The sequence below is a fragment of the Botrytis deweyae genome (assembly GCF_014898535.1).
Source record: "Botrytis deweyae strain B1 chromosome Unknown BDEW_008, whole genome shotgun sequence".
In the NCBI taxonomy this organism is placed as follows: domain Eukaryota; kingdom Fungi; phylum Ascomycota; class Leotiomycetes; order Helotiales; family Sclerotiniaceae; genus Botrytis; species Botrytis deweyae.
The window spans coordinates 928,498-952,087 of record NW_024066215.1 but is presented as its reverse complement, the minus strand read 5'-3'; the positions used below and the strand labels follow the sequence as shown (position 1 = coordinate 952,087).

The 23,590-nt window shown below is 43.2% G+C and overlaps 4 protein-coding genes across 4 annotated transcripts; 2 read left to right on the top strand and 2 right to left on the bottom strand.

Annotated features, from left to right (window-relative positions):
• Nucleotides 1-689: 689 nt before the first annotated feature.
• On the top strand, nucleotides 690-5,141 carry EAE98_004474 (uncharacterized protein). Its single transcript, XM_038952094.1, has 3 exons — nucleotides 690-1,838; nucleotides 1,888-2,504; nucleotides 2,555-5,141. Exons 1-3 carry the CDS (start codon nucleotides 1,383-1,385, stop codon nucleotides 4,560-4,562), a joined length of 3,081 nt encoding a protein of 1,026 aa, XP_038811630.1. The 5' UTR covers nucleotides 690-1,382; the 3' UTR covers nucleotides 4,563-5,141.
• A 1,504-nt stretch (nucleotides 5,142-6,645) lies between these two features.
• Nucleotides 6,646-6,894, bottom strand: EAE98_004473 (uncharacterized protein; the record flags this gene model as incomplete). The annotated part of the gene is made up of 1 exon (XM_038952093.1): nucleotides 6,646-6,894. The coding sequence occupies one exon, from the start codon at nucleotides 6,892-6,894 to the stop codon at nucleotides 6,646-6,648; it is 249 nt and encodes an 82-aa protein (XP_038811629.1).
• A 5,312-nt stretch (nucleotides 6,895-12,206) lies between these two features.
• Nucleotides 12,207-12,939, top strand: EAE98_004472 (uncharacterized protein; the record flags this gene model as incomplete). The annotated part of the gene is given in 4 exon segments (XM_038952092.1): nucleotides 12,207-12,280; nucleotides 12,485-12,527; nucleotides 12,539-12,685; nucleotides 12,697-12,939. The coding sequence occupies 4 exon segments, from the start codon at nucleotides 12,207-12,209 to the stop codon at nucleotides 12,937-12,939; spliced, it is 507 nt and encodes a 168-aa protein (XP_038811628.1).
• Nucleotides 12,940-13,894: 955 nt separating this feature from the next.
• On the bottom strand, nucleotides 13,895-16,393 carry EAE98_004471 (uncharacterized protein; the record flags this gene model as incomplete). The annotated part of the gene is made up of 7 exons (XM_038952091.1): nucleotides 13,895-14,102; nucleotides 14,232-14,345; nucleotides 14,963-15,259; nucleotides 15,303-15,445; nucleotides 15,486-15,812; nucleotides 16,033-16,154; nucleotides 16,279-16,393. The coding sequence occupies 7 exons, from the start codon at nucleotides 16,391-16,393 to the stop codon at nucleotides 13,895-13,897; spliced, it is 1,326 nt and encodes a 441-aa protein (XP_038811627.1).
• Nucleotides 16,394-23,590: the final 7,197 nt, after the last annotated feature.

Below are 23,590 nucleotides of genomic sequence, written 5' to 3'. Positions count from 1 at the left end.
CATTCCACTTTTCCCATCTATCCTTGTCGTTCAAAAGTTGGGTCGGTTGGCTTGGGGGGAATTGATTCGTTCTTGCTAGATTAAGCTTCCCTCAATTTAATCCACTGTGAAATTTGGATTCAATATCTACCGTGTACTTTGTTCCGAGTACCTACCTACGAAGTAATACCTCTGCTCCGTTGACTTGTAGAGATTCAAAGTCTCAAGACTCAAGACTCAGGACTCAAGACTCAAGACTCGAGAGTAGAAAAAGATATGCAAATTACCCATCGACCTATGATCTTTCCCCAATCACCCCTCCCCTCCCAAATTACTAGTGGGCTATCTCACCGCTGCAAATATCTGCATCCATCCTGGCAAATTCCTATCGACTCCTTCCCCATCCTTTTCATCATACTCTGACTACCATCTCTCACTACCTAGGTACACTATATGAAGGTACGGACGGACAGCATAATCATAATAAACATAATACCTACCTGGGTGCTAAGGATTTGTTTATCCAAACGTTATGTAGATACCTACCTAGTACCTATGTATAGTTGATGGAAGGGAAGGGAAAGGAAAAAAAAAAAAAAAACTAAAAACTAAAAAAATCTGATACATTCTTTTCCTTCTGGTAGATATAATTTCACAATCAACACACACTCGCTCATATTTATATGAGAGAAAAAGTCACTCTTTCCAGTCATCATCTCCAATCTCTAATCTCTAATCTCCCCCATCGCCCATCCCCATCTCCATCTCCCTCTCGATCACCAGTCACATCACCAGTCACTCTCGCTCACTTATTACCACTCACCACGCACTCACTCATTTTACCCATCTATCCACCTCCACCCCTTTCTTCCGACAAAACTACTTTGTACCCTCATTTCAAATTTCAATTTGTACATACTTACATATTTCACGACTTTCACGATAACCTGGCTTACGTTTAACTTTCAACGGCTGCCGTCCAGCATTGCATTTACCACCCACGTTTCCTTGAAACATCAAACATCCGATCTCCGTGCGCGCGTCCATTTCTCCTCTGTCTGTCTACCTACCTTTGCCATCTGACAAAGTGTGACAGCTTGTTTGTGAACATTCATCGACTGGACTCATCGAATTGTGCAACCAGTAATAAATTATCTCTCGGGTGACACTCAAAGGGGGTTCTGCTTTGGGAATTCTTCCACCTCGGGTCATCCAAATTTGTTTGTTTGTGAGAAGAAAATCTAAGGGTAAAGAGTGAAGGTTGGACTTTTTTTTTTTGATCGTTTTAATTACAGTGGAGTGAACCAATTTTTGAACAGAGGTTGGGGTGCCTTGATTGTCATTCCGACCTGTTTATCCTACTGCCACGCGACGACGTTCGCTCCTGAAACCTCGAGACCAGAATGGCATCCACCTTGGATCGAGTTGAGGTGGAGGATAGAATTCACCAGGAGGGACAGGCTATGCAGCATGATTCTATGGTTACAGTGCGACTTTCCGAACCGCCAATTTTGACGCTCGACACGAAGAGGCATTCCGACAAAATCATTACAAATGAGGAATTGGAGGCGAGCGAGGAGATAAATACTCCTACCGACAAAAGGCAGACGATAATGAGTATAATGGATGTAACAGGGAAGGAAACGGAAACTGGCAGTCTCGAAGACTCGCCGAGAATTACAATGGTAGATCCAAATGGCAATGAAGTGCCCACGCCTACAGGCTCAGAATCAGCAGAATCGGAACAGAATGCTTCGCGGAGGGCAAGCGATAGCTCGGATACATCAGTAGAGGAGGTTAATTGGGAGGAATTGGAGAAGACAGAGGAACAACAGCCGAGAAATCAGGATTCTGATGATGTAAGGTTATGAAAGACGCGTACATTCTTCCAATACTGACATGTTGCAGTCCACAGCTTTGCTGCTAGCCAGGCTTGAGCAAGAAAACAATGCGATCGCCTCGAACCCAAAATCTGGTATCGCAAAGGTTCAAAAGGTTGAGAAACAACGAGCTCGCGCTCAATCCAGACCACCATCGATGCAACATCTCAAGAAATTGGTCAATGGCCCTACACCCTCAGCGCTTCGATACTCCGTCACCCCTCCACCCCCCATGACCGACCTCGAATTCTACGCCGCACTTGTACAAGACTACCCAAGAACTGCTCAATATTTACCTACGTTATTGTCGAAGAAGATTAGAAGTGGTATTCCCCCGCCACTGCGAGGTGTAGTGTGGCAGAGTATGTCAGGGGCCCGCGACAGACTATTGGAGGAGCAATTCGATAGACTCTGTGGCGAGTCAAGTCCATATGAAGGAATTATTGGCAAGGATTTGGGGCGAAGCTTTCCTGGTGTCGAGATGTTTCGTGATCCGGAGGGAGATGGGCAGCGCATGCTGGGAAGAGTTCTTAAATGCTTCAGTTTATACGATCACAAAATTGGGTATTGTCAAGGCTTGGGATTTCTGGTTGGACCTTTATTGATGCACATGGGGGACAAGCAAGCATTCTGTGTGCTCGTCCGGTAAGACATCAGCGATGCGACCTGTCACAATATTTGCTAATAATCTGTAGTCTCATGGAACATTATGACCTACGCAATTGCTTCCTTCCTGATCTTTCCGGTCTCCACGTTCGAATACACCAATTTCGAGAATTGTTAAAACTGCATCTACCGGCCTTGTCAACACATCTCGATGTTTTACAAGTCGAACCTGCATACGTTTCCCAGTGGTTCCTATCATTCTTTGCTACCACTTGTCCTTTACCGATGCTTTTCCGAATCTACGATGTTATATTCGCCGAAGGTGCTTCAGAAACTATCATGCGAGTTGCCCTGTCATTGATGAGAAAGAATGAAACCAAAATTCTGTCATGTACCGAATTTGAGGATGTAATGCAATTACTTCTCTCCAGGGGTTTATGGGACGTTTATCATTACAATGCCGATGAATTTGTCAATGATTTTGTTAGTCTGACAGGGATTGTAACACACGAAAGCCTTCAGAATTTAGAAGCGGGTTATCGGGAGTCTCAGATTGTTGACACTGCTATTCCATCAGACGTAGGATCAGCAGCCTCACGATTTCTCGGACGATTATGGGCTGGCTCAAATTCGTCAACAAAATCGGCCAATCTCACACCTAGTCCAGGGCTTAGCGCCCCGTCACGTCCTGTTAGTTTCTTGAGAAGATCCCCTTCGAAGCAGAGTTTAGCTTCTACACTAAATTCTATAGAGGGTAGCGGATCAGAAAGTATGCTGAGCACTTCAACGGATGCAACCAGCATTTCTCGTGATTCAGCAACTGCTGATGGCGCCTCCATTCGGGCTCAATCATTTGCTAGTGTTAGTGCAGCAAAAACTCCAGTCAACAAGGACAAAAATCTGCATAGCCAGATTGAAGATCTTTTGATGGCTCTAAGTGAGATGCAGCGAGATCATGCTATACTTGCTACAGAATTGCAAAGAGAGAGGGAGGAACGTGAAGAAGATAGGACTGCTGTGCAGCCGTTGATTGATGCATTAAGAAAGAAGACTAGTGGAGAAGTAGTGGAAAGCTCTGAAAGTGATGTCAGTGTTGAAACAGTGAAGGGAATGGATGTAATTGCAGAGGAAGTGAGTCTAGATGGAGCACCCAGAGATGAGGAACTGGCGACACCCGACGTTGTTGACGAGTCGGAGATTAATGAAGTCACCGCTCTCCCGATCATTACCGACGATATTTCCAATCTACTTGATATTGTGGAAGATCGTTTCCAAAATCCCGTCGAGAATCGGAGATCTTCTATGATGTTGACAAGATCTCAACTGCGGGAAGAGCTCGATCGAACGAAAGAACAGATTCTCATTGAGACATCGAGGTCTCAGGAATTGAGCAGGCGTATTGTTGAACAAGACCAAGAAATCAGCAATTTGCGAGATCAGATCAGGGAAACTCAAGCTCATGTTCGGAATTCACATCAAGATAGACAACGATTGGAGAAACAAGTATACGATTTGCGCAATTCAAGGAAGAGTGCTCAATCGACACCGGATGGTTCAAGAGATCATGAGATTGAGTGGGGCGTCAAAAGTGCAACTACAGGAGGACTTCGAGAGTTGAAACTTGTTCGCTCAAATTCCAATCGTTCGGTAGCCACGACTTACAATAAACGAAGTTCAAGCCTCATCTCTCCGCAAAATCTCAAAGAGAATGAAAATTTCCGCGCTTCTACATCGTCTGACCAGCAGCGTTCTTCCAAGGAAGATGTAGATTCTGATTCATTGGTTCTTGAACTTGTACAAGCAAAAACTGCTGAAGCGGTTGCCAAACAAGAAGCAGAAGAAGCCAAGCTCAAATTAGAGAGCTTGAAGAAGATGTTGGCCGGCTTACAAAATGGTGAAATGCCAACCTCGGGTTTTGGACATTCGTCAAAACCTAGCCTTGATAGGTCGATGACAACTATACCTGCAAAAAGTACTGTTCCCAAGATTGAAACACCAAATGCGCCAGCTAGTGTGCCCGCTACACCAGCACCAGCTAGCGGCGGTGGATTCTGGGGTTGGGGAAAGAAAGCTGCTGTTAGTACTGAAGGAAAATAGAAGTTTATTGATATAAAGGTTTCTTGGTGTGGATGTTTGAGATGTTGGGATATTGGCATATGATACGTGTTGTTTAAAGCATTGGAGGAGGATATGAAGGATGGGAAGAATTGATGAGAATGAATTGAACAATTGCAGGAGGTTCTTTTTTTTTCTTTTACTTAAGCTTGTTTGCTTATCATTGTTTGTACTTGCTTTTGCCCTTTTGGTACATTTCTTCGACGCGATTTTTTGACTTTACAAGCAAAATACCCGAGAGTGCGTGGCCTTACGTAGATGGCTCTTTTTATACTAGTGAAGGGGGCTTGCGGATGTAGATTTATTGTTTATTGGTGAAAGTGGGGGTTGGGTGTTTATAGAAAGGATTTGAGGCTCTGAGATCAGGAGTGAGGAGTGAGGGGGGAGGGAAGAGTATTTTGCGAAGGATGTATAGTGTATGATGCATGGTTGGTGAAGGGGGGGGATGGTTTAAGGGATGTAAGAAAAGGAGAGGGCGAGGGACTTGGTTGGCGAGGACTGGGTGAGGATAGATAGAGTGAATGGAAGATAGGAAGGGAATGGAATGGAATGGAATGGAGATGAATTCTATATGATGGTTTTGCTTTGATTTTATGTAGTGATGTGATGTGAAATGTTCTTGTCTTATCTTGTATAGGTATGTATTGGGTGTATTTATATGTATGGATATGTATGTGTGTATGTATGTGTGCTTTTTATTGTAGGTGTGTATATTTGAGTGGATTTATGGATAGAATTTATGAGTTTGCTGTTTCTGTTTTGGTACTTTGGTTTGTTGTTTTGGGGGTGGATGGGGATGGGGATGGGGACGGGGAGGAGGAGGATGGATTGTGTTGATGGGTAGATGGGTAGATGGGTTGATGAGTGGGATGGATAAATGTATGGTTGGATAAATAAATAGCACAAAGAGTTCTTGGTAAATGTTTGCATGGTAAATGTTTGCATGGTAAATGTTTGCATGGTAAATGTTTGCATGGTAATGCGTGGGAGGGGAGAGGGAAGAGGGGAGAGGGAAGAGGGGAGAGGGGAGAGGCATTTAATGTAGATGTAAATGTAAATGATGGGGGTGTGGTATGGTAGGGTAGGGTAGGGTAGGGTAGGTAAATGGATGGATGGTTTTGGGGAACTTTTTTGCGGGGGGGTGGGTGGTTGGGATGGGTTGGTTGTAAAGGGATTGGACTGGTGGTGTAGTTCATGGATTAAATTCTTTGTTTCTGCGCTTGTATTGTAGGGTTTGGGTTTATGAGTTATAAGGATGAAGGAGGTAGGTTGGGGGAGGAGATGTGTAATGTGATTATAGTTTATTTTAGATTCTTTTGGGCGAGTGATGGGGGTAGGAAAGGAAGTTATGGATGGGGATCAGATACCCAAAGGGAGTCTTGTGTATTTGAAAGTAGATGTGTGTTTAATTGATGAATCGATGGGTAAATTTGGGGAAAAGAAATGTGGGTGAAGAGGAGTCAGTGATATGTGGTATGTTGAGAAAGTGGTCCGAAGCGCAAGTAGAGGAAGGATGAGTGAATGAATAAATGAATGAGAGTGGTGTCGAGAGGGGTTCAGTATAAAGAAGAGAAAGAGAATGATGATATCTCTTCATTCGGCAATAGGAAGATAGTAAGAAGTTGAGAATTGACCGAAAGTCCGAATTTACAAGCAGACGAAGTGTCTGGCAGGATGCATAATTCCATCTCTTTGCTAGTGAAATGCAATGTATCATCTCACTGAAAAGCTTTCCAAATTTAGTTTTCATGACATCATAGTTCCACGCACATTCATGGGGTAAATTTTATTTTTGGTGCAGTGTCGATAATTGTGTGTATTAACTACATTATGAATATAGGTATCGCTAATTAACCATTCATACGATTTCCCACTCCGTCTATGAGAAATCTGATATTTCCAACCCCTTAAATCTTTACACATTATTCAAATATGGGTATCCTAAACCATCCCTGCATATACATTGATATCCCATAACTCCAAAATTGTCCCCAGAATCATACTCACTTGATGATACAAAATTACCACACATCATAACCCCATTCCAATTTCCAATACCAATTTCCTACTGGATTCGTTGTGGAGCAAGCGCAGCTCTCGCAGGTCTTAAAGGCATCATTGCGGCAGTGGTACTAGTGGTGATGTTATTGGTAGTAACATCATCATCTTTCTCAGAATCAGAAGAATTGGCTTCGAGATCGTAGGTATCGGCGTTGGAGAATCGCTTGCGGTTTAAGATGCGGCCGATGGTTATGATCAGGGAGAGGATGATGATTGGAGTGAGGGTTAGGGCGAGGCCGAGGTGGGCGTGCATTTTGCGGATGGGTTAGGTGTTCTTGGGTGTGGTGGTTTTGTGGTTGTTGGGTCGAGGTTTGTGGGAGATTGGGATGTGTTTCCGTGGATTATGTGTCGGTTTGATGGTGTTCTTTCTCTTGAGAGAGATTTATGTGGAGAGGAATTGTTGATAGATGATTTGTTTGAAGGTCGGATTTTGAGCTGTTATTGATTGAAAGATGGTTTCTTTGTTTTGTATCGAAGTTTTTTCTTTGGAGACATTTGAAGTTGTGCAATGTTTTTGAATGGACGAGAATTTCTCGAGAGAGAATGAAAGGTTTAAGCCCAAGAATAAATCGATATTTAGAGTTTGTGGGTGAGCTAGATGGTGAGCTAGAGTTAGTGAGGCTGCTAAATCCATATTTGATTGGGCGAAATGAGGTGTCCTTATGTTTTTGCACACTTGGGCACATTCTTCAATGTAGAGTTGGCTAGTGGGCCATTTAGTTTGTCTTTTCTTTCTAGTTCAATGACCGCTAAGCTCAATTACTCTAGTTCATCGGTCTCGTGATCGTACTGATGATCAGTTGCATGAAGTTTTCCGTCGATGGGGTCATAATGCATTTGTAGGAAGACGAATATAACTGTGCTATGAATTAAAACATGATCTCGAAAATACTTTCATGAGTCTAGCTATGCCCACTACATTAAGCCTTCTTGCAATGCGATGATGTTACCTGCTCAGAGGTCTCGAAGAATGGTATGAGATTTTTTAACCATTAGACTTTTGGAAAAGACCCGTTGAAAATTGACACTCAAGATCATGATAACCACAAGCTCTTGGGTTCCATAAAGTTTTGGCATGTTTTTGAAGTAGGAGATACATAATGTTTCGGATTAGGGCACGAAGTCAAATGAAACCCCAACACTACAATATTACACCTTCATGATAAATCTGATAATAAAAGAGCCCTAGAATGAAGAAATCAAAGTCGGTGAGAAATACATTTACACGTAACGGAAATGACATAGAACAAGAAGCTTTTGACATGCAGTGATGAATAATGAAATACGCTAGGTACCCCAGATTCCCCGGATATCTAGAAGCTTGGCATGCTTTTAACATTGTGCAATTGCGGAACAGTACCCCCAACTTCTCGAAACATTCGAATAAAAGATAAAGACTGAGTCTCTAACACCTAAGCCAGTTCTCACACTGTTGAGGACTTTCAAACGTACGCTGTGCAGGTTCCTCTAATTTCGCGAGCAAAGACTGGTAAGCCGATGAAAACACCACACGCACTAGCGTCAGCGTCAGGTAAGATAAGAAGTGCTCCTCTTTGCTTGTTACTCATAACGGATATGCAACTTTTAACAAGCGCGGTCGACGCATTTGATGTATTCCTCGACCTACGGAATGAGACACGGTCGTTTGTCGTCCTGTCGTTGCAGGGGCTGAATTGCCCCACTGCACGAACGATGCTTTGTCATCCAAATTCCAACCTCATCTGTTACACAACGTCAATGAAGAATCGTAGAATGTCGCTGAAAAAACGCTTTCATGAACTAATTATGGAGTGAAATACAAGACATCTTATTAATCTGATTGACAAGAAAGTTCAATGTCTCTTGGAAATGCGGATCAATTGCATACTTTCTCGTTGATGAGAGCTATTTGATGTGCTCCAGTCATGTCACTCAGGAGGCGAGATTTTATGTGCAGGAGGAGATACGGCCAGACAAGAGCTGGCGAACAGCAGTTATCTACGAAGCGCTGTTAAGTGATAAAAGCTATCTTGATTGTTATGCTGAACCTTGTTCGCAGACCAGTGTTTGCTCCCGAGGACAGGTTCCGGATTCCAAATCAGACCCTCTTAAAGATCGACTTTGCACCTCGAGTAGAGGATATACTTGTACCCAAAGCTCCTCAGTTCATTGTGCTGAGTATAGAAATAAAGCATACCCGGCTTCCTGAAGCATTGCTAGTGTAATGACCAGTGTCAGGATGTGCAATGGCTCGAAGTATAATAGGCTGTGACTACACTTTCAGTGCTCTCGCCAAACTCTTCTTCAACAAAGGTAGAAGAAAGTTGACTTTTAGAGAAGTTGCTACACTATACAAGATCCCAAGTTCCGCAATGATGCATACAAGTCCTGTCAATCATGTGCTATCACAGAGCTTCATGTGTGCTTGGGGTTCTCAAGGAAATTGATCTCGAAGTTTCGATTCAATTTCTTAATTCTATCTTGTCATATATTTGGAAACTTCTAGTTTGTCTTGTTATCCGTAAGTCTGTGCTTTTCTGGTATGGTAAAGGGTTTGAGTGAATTGGCTCTTCAGTCAAGTAGACGAGATCATATCTGTCATCTCGATCCCAACCTCTATTTCCAAGTGTCCAAATCGGGGAATTGACTACTTCCCGATAAAACCCGGCTCTATGCTTGATATGCTCCGCCACTGACCGAAAAAAAATGAGTGAATGAATAACCAGAAACCTCGGGTTTCGGTATAGATAAAGGTTTGCTATTTCGTGATTGATTATTGCCCTTTTACGTGTGCCTTTCTTGGATGAATATTAAACTGCAATGATGTAAGGGTGGCCTTGATTTTGTAAATTAAAACTAAAACATCACGTGGATGGAGTGTTAGGGAAGAAGCAAGAGCGATGGGCTAGTAATGAAGTGGAATGAAGATGGAAAAGTGAGAGGGCATGAAGCGGAATTCTTTTGATTGGGAGATAACAAAATTCACTTTCTCAAGCGTTGCAGGTCACATAGATAGATCAATACAAGAGGCATTTGATATATTCTACTTCTATGGGTGTGTTTGAAGATACATAACTTTGCCTTCCAGTCTTCTCTCCATGCTCCTGTTGAATGGCTTGCTCTGATATTGTATATCTACGTGCACAGTATGTTCTAATACACACAATAGAAGTACTAACTGTAACATCCAATTATTACTTCCGCATCTTGGACTTGAAAATACTCTATGACGAACGCCGCTCTATTCCGAATGCCTCGGACCTCGACGTAAATATAGCCAATTAAAAAATAACTTGCTCTAATCTAGCATCACAAGGCGGGGGAACAATTCACTTTCGCGGCAGGTGCCATCTCTTGTTTATCCTTAGCGTGGAAAATTTGAAATCCTGTTGCGAGGCATGTGCTATATCTCTCATTCGCATAGCAACCATCTCCCCGTCTTTCTCTCTCACAAACCAACCCACCTCAACCACCAAAATATCATCAAATCTCAAATTCAATTCAACCTTTCTTTGGTTTGATAACCTTCTTCAATACCTTCTTCAAGATCTTCTTCAATAACAAACATCTTTCTGGTCTTTTCATTCAGATCGAAAACAACGCGGCGGGTCACTTTCAGTGGCTCGTCGCGATTGTGCTCAACCTCTATGAGCCTTCAGTATCTCTTTTTCTGTTGATCAACAGTCTTTCAAAGAAGAACGGTTCTCAATCATCGATCTCATCTATCTCACACTGCTACGTAAGTCTTGCTACACATGCACTGAATTTCCGTTTGATTCCTGACATTTTTTTTCGTAGTCGACGTCCGTTAAAAATGCTCCAATCTGCCATACCCGCAGATCGGCATTTTTGTCAGTATGCAATTAAGTCTGTTATCTCATTAGATATCAGTCAAGGTGTTCTCACATAGTTCTTATGGTATAAGTCTTCGATCTTACTGCATCATTTGTTTGTGCCATACTGACACCTGTCATGCAGTCTTCCTCAAAGCGCGCTTTTCCAAGAAAGACCTTCGATTCACCTCACAGTCTTCGTCTGTTAGAGAATAATCATATCTTCCATCCTTTCTTGGAACCTTTCATCTCAAGCGCGCCCTCCGAAAAAAAACTTCGAATCACCTTCACGATCTCCATCTGCTGGAAAGAAAAATCACACTTTCCATCCTTTCTTGGAACCTTTCTTCCAACCACGCCTGCAAGCTTCTTTCTTCTTGCAGTTCTCATTACAACCATGAGCCAATATTGTTCTTATCACACAATGTTGTAGTGTTCGCACGACACGACTTTTGGCAAATACTTCAATTTGTCAACAAAACACTCATCCACGACAACACCATCAGGTATTTCTTCGATCCGACGTCACTTCTTCTTCTGTGTTCATAAAAGTACTGTGAGTTTTCTTAATGAATCATCCTTATTCAATTACTGACTTTCGTGCCGCAGTTTCGTTCCTCGGCGTACTCGACTGCGGAGTTGTCACACCATGACGAGACCAATCAATCTTTCGATTCACTCACGTGTTTTCTTCACCATGCGTACCATCTACCTTGCTGCGAACAAAAGTGAGCTTCAATGTGGTCTCATACTATCCTGCAAAGGGCGCACTCGTGTCTTTCAATCGTCTTCGTTCATACATACCTCCAGCACCTCTCGAGTCTTCGGCGCTGTCTACTTCAATTGGTAATGCTACATCTCCTTCAAAATTCAGTCATGTTGCTAACACATTATAAGACGTGATAGTAACTTGGAAGTCAGAAGAGCGAAGTGTGATGACGAGAATCATGATAGATCTCTAACACTTTGACTCCTGGCGGTGGATCTTCTTCAAGAATCGAGTCTCATCAAATCTGCGAGCATCAATTCAATCTCATGCAAGAATGCAGAGTTTCTCTTCTTCGAATTCTCCTTACAAGATACCTCTCCGTCACCTCTCACGCCCTCAGAATTGTCTGATGCACTTGGCTAAAGTATCTCTACTTCACACAGCCATTGCTTCTCAAGTATTGCATCCTCCCTGCATCTTCAATCCATGTTTCAACAACTGTCAAGGGAACAATTCTGAGGTCACTCCTCATCTTACGCCTGTTTCGAGGGCTGAGTCAATTACACCTCACTGTCAACGAATCAATGTTGATAATCTATCTCAAGATATCAATACCATCAATTCAATATTGACAATTCGATTCAAACCAAACTTGATTGTTTCCTCCACTTTCAATGACAGCCACAGCCCTCGAAGCAGAGCTCTCCGATCACCTTTCTCGACAATTGTCCTCGACAATCGTCTTCGACAACGCTTTTCTTTTTTGTATTTAGATAGTTTGTGCTCGTGTTTTCTGTGTGTGGATTGGTCATGTGCTGAGTAGCACGCGCCATCTGAGTAGCATTCCCTTTCGGGACAAGACTACTGGAACTTGTAGCTAGAGCGGCTTAGTAGCCAATCTGAATGTCCAGTGGAGATTGCTATTTCTGACGTGTTTGCCCCCATTTCGGTGGTGTAAGAGAGATTTGGTGTTGGGTCGCGAGTAGGTTCTATCGGCGACGGAAGCTCATTACTTGCCAACTATTCGGTGGCTGGTTATTCAGTATGTATGGGTTTGTTGAACTTCTTAGATCCGTCTATCTTGGGAGCAGCGTACAGTTGCTCCCCGCATTTCAATAGTAAGTTGCTCAGTGCTCCTCCCCCTGTCCCCCATTCCCTAACAAAAATAACACGATGCTGATACCCCAAGCCGTACAAAGTTTCATCTACAGTGGGGAAACTTTCGTATAGCAAGCCAGCTTGCCGAGTTCACTAAAACGTTATTTCAGTTGAGCATAAGAGCTTGTGTGTTTCAAAGACTTCTGTTCTATGAATACTTCCAGTACAACTGTTCCACGATTTATCGTGGTACAAGTAAACCGTACAGTATTTTAAAGGGCTGCTACTCTGCGAGCGCTTCCAGTACAACTGTTTCAAAACTCGTTGTGATGCAAGTAAACCGTACAGTGTCCAAAGACTTCTGTTCTATGAATACTTCCAGTACGACTGTTCCACGATTTATCGTGGTGCAAGTAAACCGTACAGTATTTTAAAGGGCTGCTACTCTGCGAACGCTTCCAGTACGACTGTATCACAGCAGGTTTCGATGCAAGTAAACCGTACAGCCACAAGCTCCGAATCTCATCATTACAGAAAGCCGTGTCTTACCGCATTGGTTTTACCTGTAGAGAGAAATGCAAGAAAATATGGTCGGATGGGATTATTCCCTGAAAGCCATATCGGTATTCATTTCACTGACTTGCGTAAGTGTACGTTGACGCTCGATGGTGATGGTTGAGCCAAGTGACGGCCAGCGACGTGTATGCGGCTTATGATTCTGTTTGTGTCTTTGTTGTTTCTTGATCGTAAGTTTGTGATGAATTGAAGATCTGTGTGGGCGTTGGCTTTATGAACCGATGGTTCAGATCTGCTCGCAACATTAGCACTTTATTTCCGTGAATTAGAGATCATTGTGGGGACTTTGGCTTTTGTGGGGTGTCGGCTTTTGTGGGTGTTGGCTACGATTTTTTGTTCTTCGGAACTTAATTTCTCGATCTCTAATTCTAACGAAACATCGTGTGTTGCGGGCTTGATCTTGTGGGCTTTGGGGGAAAAACCGTACCTTGGTTGTTACTTGTGACCTATTGATATTTGAAAGCGCAGACCCTTCGTGGAACCTCCTCATAATATCACAGGCGCAAGGGAAACAGATCTTCAACTCAACTCTCACATTCTAACTTTCTATGGGCTTCAATAATCATCCAACATCATACTCCAATGCACATAGCTCCATCCATTACGTTAGCATGATCCACGTCTATCGCATTTGATCTTAGAACTACTGGTGTTGGCTTGCTGAGTGTGCGATAAATCCCGTTTTATCGTATGCGACGATGCTCGACAGTACCTTATAGAACTTTGATCATTTGTACGGGCTGATAGTGGTAGGGAGATAACGTGCGGAGAAAGGAAGATCTTGGATCGTGTGACAGCTGTCCCGATCAACGAGATCCTAGCCTGACTCTTGATTGTAGATGCTTGCATCTCTCATGAGGACCGTATCGTCTTTGACGGTGCGGCTTGCAGGAATACTAGTGAGCTTTCCAAGTTTCTAGCTGGACTCATGTTCTATGAGGAGCCCTCACATGGTTGGGAGAGCAATCCCTGGCTGTGCGGCTTGCCGGGTACTAGGTCATTTTGACGCTTGGATTTTCTTCTGGACGATGATGCCGTTATTGATCTCCACTAAACATTCAGTTGGTGCAGGCAGGAGTTTGGCAATGTGTCTTGCCACCGCGGCAAGATATAACGCGAAGCTCATCAAAACTGCCTGCAAGAGTTGTTGATGGCATTGCTGAGCAATATGGAAAGCTACCCAGAACACGGTGATTTATGGTGAATAGTAAGGTCTTGCCCAATGAAGAAGATACTGCATATCCAACAACTTTCCTGGACTGGTCACTGCCTGAGTGTGGAGACACCTCATGGGGTTAGATTTAGTTCCTGATTGTTGTCATGTCTTCTGAGGGCGCTTGCTGTTTTAGTCAGATACTGTATACCTGGATACTGGTTGCAGATATTTCCACCTACTTTGTTCTCGGAGTAACGGAGTGATGTGGGTATAGTGTATATTGTCTGTATGAGGAGAATTCCGAAGGCACACCCTCAGGTATACCCACTCCGTTGCGCAGCGTAAGTCTTCTCCTAGCGATGATGCATGTCATGAGTCCAAAGCGCGGTCTCAGCAACTCTTCCCGGATTGGGAGAATCCTATCTTTTAAGTTCAGTCACTTCCACCTGGCATTTCCAGTGAAGGTAGAAAGCATGGCGTGGGTGAAAGTCTTGTGTCATTGTTCTGCGCGGGGGCTTTGAGAAGCTAATTGGTAGTTACCTTTCTATCCACCATTTCCAGTTTTACCTTCGCGGGTTCTACTGTGGGTGTAGCTGCAGTGGAGTTGTTCGGCGTCTACCTGCCCCTGGGGGTATACAAATGGACGTGCTGAGGCTTCACTTCTCAGTCCACTCGGGGATTTCGTTGTTCAACCACCGGGCACTGAGACGAAATTAGGGCAGCAGACTAGTCTGTTCGTGTTGTTCGGCCAATCGATGTGCGGAGTCGTGTCGGCGCTGAGGCATTGTCCGTCCTGTTAAAAAGCAACGAGCTTTGGTGACGTGGTTCTTATGGCATTTTTCGTTGACGGGGACTCTTAAATTGTGCTACTGTCTAGGTGTGGAAACACCCTAGAGGTTAAGTTTCAATTCATAAGTTTTTCTGGCGCGGGATTTGTTACTGCATTGATGGTGAACGACCTGTGTCGTACCGGAGTAGCCGGCTCTTCGTCTTGTTTCGTTCCGACCTGCCTTTCGGCGCTGAACTGCTGCAGCGATGCCCAGGGAGGGGTACTGCTTGTGGGGAGGTGTTGTTTGGTGGAAGATTCTTGCGGGTAACTTCCATGTCCGAAGATTGGTCTCGAATTTTTGAAGTTGGCGATCTCGTTTGAGGGCCTTGTTGAGACTCCTTCGGGGGACTCTGATAGGTTCCTCTTGAGGTTGTCGGCGGATGGAAGGAGACGCTGGTCCTAGGCTTGGAAGAGATCCTATGATCCGTTGTTCGGTCACTTCGGTGATGCTGAGGCGGGGATGGTGAACTTGCGTTTTGACCTGTTGTTCGGTCTTCTGATGGTCGAAAGTTCAGATGAGGTTTCCTGTGGGCTCAATGAGTTGTTCGCCGAGTCGCCTTCGGGTGACTCACAGAGCGGCTCTGCGAGTTCTAATGGTTTCCTCTTGCCAAACCGACTGAGTTTCTCGACGAGTTGTTCAACGAGTCGCCTTCGGGTGACTCACCGAACCTCTCATGAGATCTCGACTGGGGCGGTAGAGATCTCTGACGGGTTCCTTCGGGTTCCTTGATGAGATTTTCTCTGTACTGGGACTGAGGTTTCTCAGGTGAAGTTCATGTTGATTTCCAGAGTTGCTCATAGAGTCGCCTTCGGGTGATTCGCCGAGCTTCTTTGCGATTTCTGATTGTTCTTCTTGCTGCACCGACTGAGAGTCTAACGAGTCGTTCAACGAGCTGCCTTCGGGTGGTTCACCGAACTTCTCCGCGGATTTCTCGACTGGAGTAGCGTGAGGTCTTCTGATAGGACCCTTCGGGGTTCCTTGACGAGGCTTCTAGAGATTCCTCGATAGCATTTCAGTTGATGCTGAGGCAGTAGTGAGAAAACTCAGTGGCGAAGTTTCAAGGGGGCTTGTGGAAGACTTCGGTCTGAAGCAGGTTTTCTGATTGGTTTATCTTACTTCCCAGTGATACCTTGGGTTCAGGTGGCTTTCTCTACGGAGTTTGCTATGCTGCGCCGGGGTCGTGGGCGGGACGTGATGCCTTTCGTGTTACTAAGTCAGCGGTGACTGGGCGGCCGGGTAGGACAGTACCTTCAGGGTCTTCGGATCTCGTTGGTGTTGCACCGCCTGTTCGTTCTGATCCGTTAGAGAGGACTTGCACCGTTGTTTTGGGTACTTACACTGACGATTTAGTATTGATTCGCTGTTCAGGACGATTGATGAAAAGCACTCATGCTACGCTGGTTCTGGTAGTTAGCGTCCCGATAGGGTTTGCTACGAAGATGGTGTCGTTGCTTACTTGGGGGTTTGCTGTTTGCTGCGGGGGATGTGCTGCTGGGATGGACGCATTTGGCGGTATTGGTAGATGGGTTTGGTAGATGGATTGGAATTCGCTTGGAGGACCTCCTTGGCATGTCGGTGCCCTTATTCGTAAATTGACGAGCCCGAACTACGGCTCTCAACGAATACTCAATTTGACGTAACAGTCACCCACCCTCAACAAGAACTTCAAACGAAACGACAATCACAACATCAATCAACACCTCAATCAAAACGACAATTCACGTAACCATCAACATGGCAAGAAAAGCACAACTCAACTGCGCCAGGAACAATCACTTGTTCCACCGACATGCTTCTTTCAAAATTCACAACACGTTCAACTCGACATAGGCTTGGTATGGGAGGAATTTTGGCACGGTGGTTATTTTGTATTCATGTTTTTTGGATTGGTATAGATTGGCAGCAGCAGCAAGACCCGAGCACTGTAGATAGATAGAGAGATGGTGACATCACCCTCGTCATTTCCTGTAGACTTCATCCTTCTGGCATAAATTGCCTTGTTTACTTAATGGAATACCTTCTCTCAACTTGACTTCTCTATGATCTGTGACGTGAATCTTTAATATTCTAGATTGATAATTTTCGGTAAGATTCCACTAATAGCGTTCTCCAAATTTACATTCGTACTTGCTGAAAAGTTCTTGAGGCGGGGTTCGGATTCATACTTGCATCATGCATGCAGCTTCCCCGACATTTTCGTATATCCGCATCTTTCCGCAATTGTGATAACATACAGAAACTTTCGAGCTTATTGGGTAGCTGGAAACGTTGATGGGTATCTTTGTGGCTCTTTGCATATTATTTTTGAGATCGGCAGGTTTTTTTCTATCCGCTTTCTCTTTTCAGCCTCTTTTCACGGAAATTCACAGCGTTTTGGAGACGCCCACGTTTGTGACAAGAGCCTAAATTGTAACACTAATTCGCGAGATATCTCGGATTACGCTTATGCTATGGTTTCTGAATCTTGATGAGATGATGAGTTGATGAGTTCATAAGTTACATAAAAGAGAAAACGAGGATGTTACTCAGGAGTCGTGTCAGCTGTCCGATTCTCAGTCCACATCACATGCATGCCAAAAAAATTTCTACTCTCCTTGTCATTCTTGGAAATTTTCTCAATATCGATATCTTCCCGGCTTTTGTTTTCTCCATGGAGAATATCCAATTGAGATATGACGAAGTGAGTATTCCGGACCTCAGCTCTGTACTCCAAAATTGATCGATCGTAAACGCGGAATGGAATGGCAGATGATTTAAATGAGACATATGATACGTATGTTTCAAATGCTGCACTCTCGCCTTTTTACTTTTATTGGTATTGAACAAATCCTGTTCAAATTTGTAAATGAATGTAATATTCGGAAGTGACTCACTGCGATATCTCAGACCAAGTTGCGGAAGATCAGCATTTGAACATGATTGTCGAAGATTTCGATTCTAGACTTCATGTGCTCATATCTGGTAGTGAAGATATACTACATCTTAAAGAAGTTGATTGTGTTGTTCCTAAGTGTAAAAGTTGGTCTTCCAGTAACTTTGGCATGGTACTCGTGAAGGAAAAGTTCTCGTCCATGTATTTCTAATAGACGGTCCCAGGAGACTGATCCGAAATATGCGAGATAATTTGGTGGTATAGATAATAATTTGACGGAATGAGGGACTCACGGTATCTCACATGCCGAACTTGCATTGACGAGCATGAATTGCTCGAACTTTCTGGTTGGAGAAGAGGAAAGTTACGAAGCGTCCAAAGAGATCAGTAACGGACTCGGGTTCTGGATATGCAGCGACTTCCTTGGTACATCCCGCGCCTGTTAGAACTTCTGTTTGATTATGAGCGCGAAGACTCTGCATGCATCGCTGAATTTGAGCAATTCTGACATACGATTTTGGAAGGGTACACAAGATCCTGAATTGGCTACAGCAATTTCTAGTCATGACCTTAAAAGCTACCCATGATGAGGCACAATGAGACCGCAAGAATACTCATACATGCTTACTGAGTTTACGTCATGTTTGTTTAGTCACATAAAGGCGGGTACAAGTAGCGCACCAGGATCATTTCCTGAAAACTAACTCCCCCAATTTGTATCCGTAGCTTTGGTATATGAGCGACTTGACCACCTCCCCTAACTTCGATGCTCCTCACACTATTATTGTTATCATACGGTAAAGAATTGATTCAGATCACAGCAATTAGTGGAGATGTGCGAAAATTTAGGTCATTTTGATACATAATTTGGCTAAAGGAGCATAGCTGAAACCTGTAGTGGTCCGTCTGATTTGCTGTGAGTTATGGGCAAGCGATCTACCCTAAGCTATCGAGAAATTCCCTTCACCAAATAGAGTCCGAGATTTCCTTCAAAAGAATGAAGTATCCATTCTCTTGAACCACTCCAATTGTCTGGAATAGTTGATCTGACTGAGCCAGCATACTTTGCGTCATCTGATCGAGCAGACAGGAAGCACATTTATCCGATGCGTCTGTATTGATCGTAGGGAGCCTCGTGAGACAGAATGGTGTGTACTGTAGGAATGTATTTCGTAACCGAAGATCTTATGGGAGAGCGTGTGGCCGTCCGGATACTATCAGGGTAGGGGTATACTTTGAAGTAAAAAGCAACTCGACCTCTCTTTTTTTGAAATTCAACCTTCGCCGTAGAGTTGCGTGTGTCTCATATGCTTAAATAGAGCAAAAACCATCCGGGTAAGTTGATATTGAGGAAAGTTGAGTAGATTCTAGATTACACACAAATTCAAAGAAAGCCTTTCATCACAGCCCTCACAAAAGTACACAATCCTAAAATGACAACTTCATCTGGTTGTAGCAAAGCAGGAAGATTTGCCACATTACTTATATTGAAGAGCTTACTGAGAAGATATGATTCCATAAGGAATCCACCTTCATTTCCGAAAATAAAGTTGTTTTTTTGGTGGTTTGATCTTTTGAGGCATTCATGAACTACACGTGAAACCCCCAGACTCTCATCACTTGCGATCCAGACATATGAGCTTTCATTATGTGCACCTTCCATTGGTTTTTAGCCCGAACCATCTAGAAACTCCTAATTTCTTATAATAAGCTCTTCAGAGACATCTAGAGTAATAATTGTGGCTAAAATAGTTCTTGGACTGAGAAGGGTGGTTTTAACTCAACATCAAGTGAACACACCAAAGCCAAATACTCAATCACTGATAACTTGTACAAAATTTAACTTTTCAACTTTTTTACTTCATTTCCAAGTTTCCCAAGACTAACTATTCCCACTATCCAAGAATTGTCCCAAACGACAACTTTTTCATTTTCGTTGTGGTTTCAACTTTTCTTACAAAAAAGCTCCCTGAAGCTTTTTTGAGGAAAAGTTGAGTAAAATTCGAAAATCAACTATTTCTGATGTGCAACAAAATTCTGCAAAATCCGAAGTGGTCCCGAAGTCCCGTGAAAGTCACAAGAATCAATGCTGGTTGGTTGAAAGGGTAAGGTTGCAGAGAGGCCCGAGCTTGAAGACAGGATAGTAAACAAGAACCACTGTAAACCTGACAAAATCAACCTCTGTTGGTTCATGAGGATAGTTGAATAAACAGGTTCTAGAGTTGAAAAGTCAGACCTGACTCTGAATTCATGAATGCAAGCATAGCATAGCATCAAAGAATCTTCAAAATCCTTGATGATCTCTTCAAGATTCTCATTCTCAGCAAGTGCAATCAACAAAGAGAATGTGTGAAAGCGTCCCTATAGAATATATTTCTTGAAAATTGCTAAGAATCAGCAAGTCAGAAAGGACTGGGATAAGGTGTGAGAAGGCAAAGCTCAGAAGCATGAGAAGTTGTCTCATTTTGTTGAGAAATAAACGAAATAACTCATCTGTCCATGTCCAGCCATAGGGATGGCTCTCCAACTTTTACCACCTTATCAGTGAACTCAGTAATTTCTGCGTCTTTCCAAACTATTAGCAAGTCTTACTCAAGACAGGCTAAGTCTATACCTGTTTTTTGTCAGTCTATTGTCCATAGGTTCTTGAGCCTGGGTGAACAAAGTTCAACTTGTCTTGTTAACTTTCATGAGTGTAAGTCTTTCTTGCACGTGTCACACTCGTGACTTACTCAAATTTCTGATTAAGATTATGGTCAGTCAGAGATTTCTATTTCCAAAGGGTAAAACCATCTGACATATTTCCAAATCCCACATCCTTTTGTATTGTGCACTTTTTTATTATTATAGTTTTTGATACAGAGTACCTGGGTACACAGAGTATCACCTGCATGGTATGCATGAATGTGGATGGTGTAAGGCTCAGGGGCCCACTCGCTTAACCTCTTGGACTTCTTAGACTTTGAGACAGTCCAATTTGTATGCATATCTTGTTTCTATCCATTAGGAATGCCAAACTGGTTCCAGAATTTGTAGTCAATTGTCTGGATGGGGTATGTTTCATACCTGGAGAATGTTTTGTCAACATTTTTGGAAACCCCGATATCTAAAGCCTTAAGAACATTGTATATGAAATGTGAAGTGAAGAACCAGACCTGAGGATAAGAGGGGCGTTGAGAGAAATTTTCTTCAAACCTCTAGAAACCCTTATCGATGGTCATCTTTGATCAGATGCTTCTTCGATCTCGACTTTAAAGCTGGTGGCAGCATAGGGCTTAGAGCGGAAACTCCAAGCCTTGAATATATTTGAACTCAAAAGTGGCTCGTAGTATACATTCATGGCTCAATGACTTGAGAGAAGTGTATCATAGATTATTCTGCTGAAGCGGTAGGAAGTGACGCCGTCGTTGGGCCTATGTATAGTCGTGATAATGTCCGTGTGATTTATCTCGATGCGCAGCCCAAGAAGCTCGGCACCCACTCCATCCCAAAGCTCCAACCCCGTTGTATAATAATATTTTCCATCCGGTTTTTTATATTGCCTTTCCAGTTGTGAATCGCAAGTACGCTCGGTCTTCATCGTATCAGTGTTTCCATTTCAAGTACTTCGTTCCATTGTGTGTCTTCCAAGACGCCGCACCCTCACCAACGTATAAATGCTTTTCGTAGTACCGTTCGAAGGAGATAATAACGCGATTCTTGATCGATGCAAGATTCCTGATGAGCCTAAGGAGAGATTTGAGTTAGCTACAGCCACAAGAATCTAAATCGTGAAAAATGATCTCGAAGTTGAAGAAAAGCAATTTAACCCAGCTAAGGAGAGAGTTTTCAGCTCCATGATAATTAAGTCGTTCATGAAAGGAAATCTCTATTGATCATGATGATTTCAAAAAACATTTGAATACCATAAAGGTAAACTAGTAGTCTGGATCACCTGTTGGGGATACGCCATGAACGCGTTTGTGAATTCTGTAAGTTGGAGGAAGTTTTCCATAATTTACGCACAAACTTGGGATACGAATGCTCGGATGGACCAAAACTTTGATTCTCGGTCAAGTAACCAAATAATAGGTATCTTTAAGTGGCTGCATTGAGTCGCTTAAATTCAGATGTGCAACAATTGCAAACACAGTCTGCGTAGACCAATAAGAAAACTGAGCTGCATGTAAAGCATGATGTGGTCGGCTACAGACGGTAAGACTTAGTAGCATTCATCAGTGTCACCAGCTAGAGCTGAGATGGCTGATATTGAATAAACGTATTTTACGATTAGATTATGTGATGTAGCTTCATTTCACAGATACATGGAAAGTATAGACTGTGGCGCTCTTTCTGAAAAGTTTAATGCCTCTGTAACTTGGGATTTGAATTATTAAATGCGGAATTTCACTGATCTGGAATGGTAAAATTATGGAGAGAGGAGGAAGTTGATGGCAGTTATTCTCAGAAGTCTTTCAATGTCTCCAGAAACCGAATATCAAAGTGTGAAGCTGTATACCAGTCAGTGATCGAAGTGAAAGTTTATTTGTATCCTTCCCGAGTGACCCCAAGAGCTTCTTGAAGCATACTAGGTGTTTCAGACATATTAATGTACCATAGAGTGCTCCATTACTCCTCCTTCTTTCTGCCGGCTGAGATATGAGCCGCGTACAGCCGCACCGCTTTAAGACGTGCAACATAAGAAAGAAGGATGCCAGAACATCTCCCTATTAGCCATCGATTGGTTCTGCCCTTTGCAAGGCTACCGCCGATCAGCCTATCGCTTTGCGATGTGCAACAAGAGGACTCATTAGCAGGAGCTTTCTCTCTTATTGGATGGGTGTCTCTTTCTGCCAGATCTATGAACTTCAGTGAGTAGCCTCACCATTTTACGACATGCAACAAGAGCCTGGGATGGCAAAAGCTCCACTTCTCATTGGAGGTCACTTCTTTTTGTTAGGTCTGTTGGTCTTGAGAATAGCCTTACCGCTTTACGATATGCAACAAGGCACTGGAGTAGCAAAAGCTCTTTCGCTCATTGGGCGTACTCTTCCTTCTGTGCTTGTGATCAATTTTTCAATCTAGATAGTTCGCTCAACGGAAATGGTCAAAGCTACGGTAGTCAAATGTTCACGACAGCCTACGTTTAGGAGACTCGATGTGTACAGAATTTGGAACACTTTATAATAGTTTTAATCATGACTTGAATATCTCGCATTTCTACTACACAATGCCTAAAGAATACCCAATTGCCATCACTATCATCATCCTGTAATGCGCCGCCACAAAATGGACAATGTAGTTACTGAAGTTGCTCAGATCTAACTTCTCCTCAGAGATACCCATTTATACGCTTTTTGCCTCTTTGAATATTGGCACGTCAGCTAACCAGTAACGAAAACATCTCATCATCTCATCATCCGCCATTCTATTGTTCCTTTCTGAGTTGGTTTGTCGGATGGAAATTTTTGTATAAGAAAATGAGAAATTCATTCTCAATGCAACAACGAGACGTGTATCAGGTCGAATAATGAGACCGGCCTACGTGTGGGCTTTGAGTTTTCGTGTCTCAATTCAATTACTTGCGCTCATTTGAAGACCCTTGAGATATGGAGTTGTGACATGAATGTAGAGACCTTTATCTTAATCTGCGGAGAAACAAAAAAGGCGCCAGGCTGTCTGCTGAGTGATTGAAGTCAAATGCCTAGTATTTCGTTCCGCAAAGATAGAATTGGTCCAAAAAATGCCTGAGAGGCTCGCATCGCAATGGTATCATGCCAATATGTAGTTTCAGACTTTGAGTTGCTGTAAATTATCGAACTTCAACTGTGTGCGGAAAGTTTCGAGAAAAATAAACGGCTGGTAAGGGAGGGGGGTTCGTCGCGGATCTGCAGGAGCTTGGTACCTGTGCATTTTT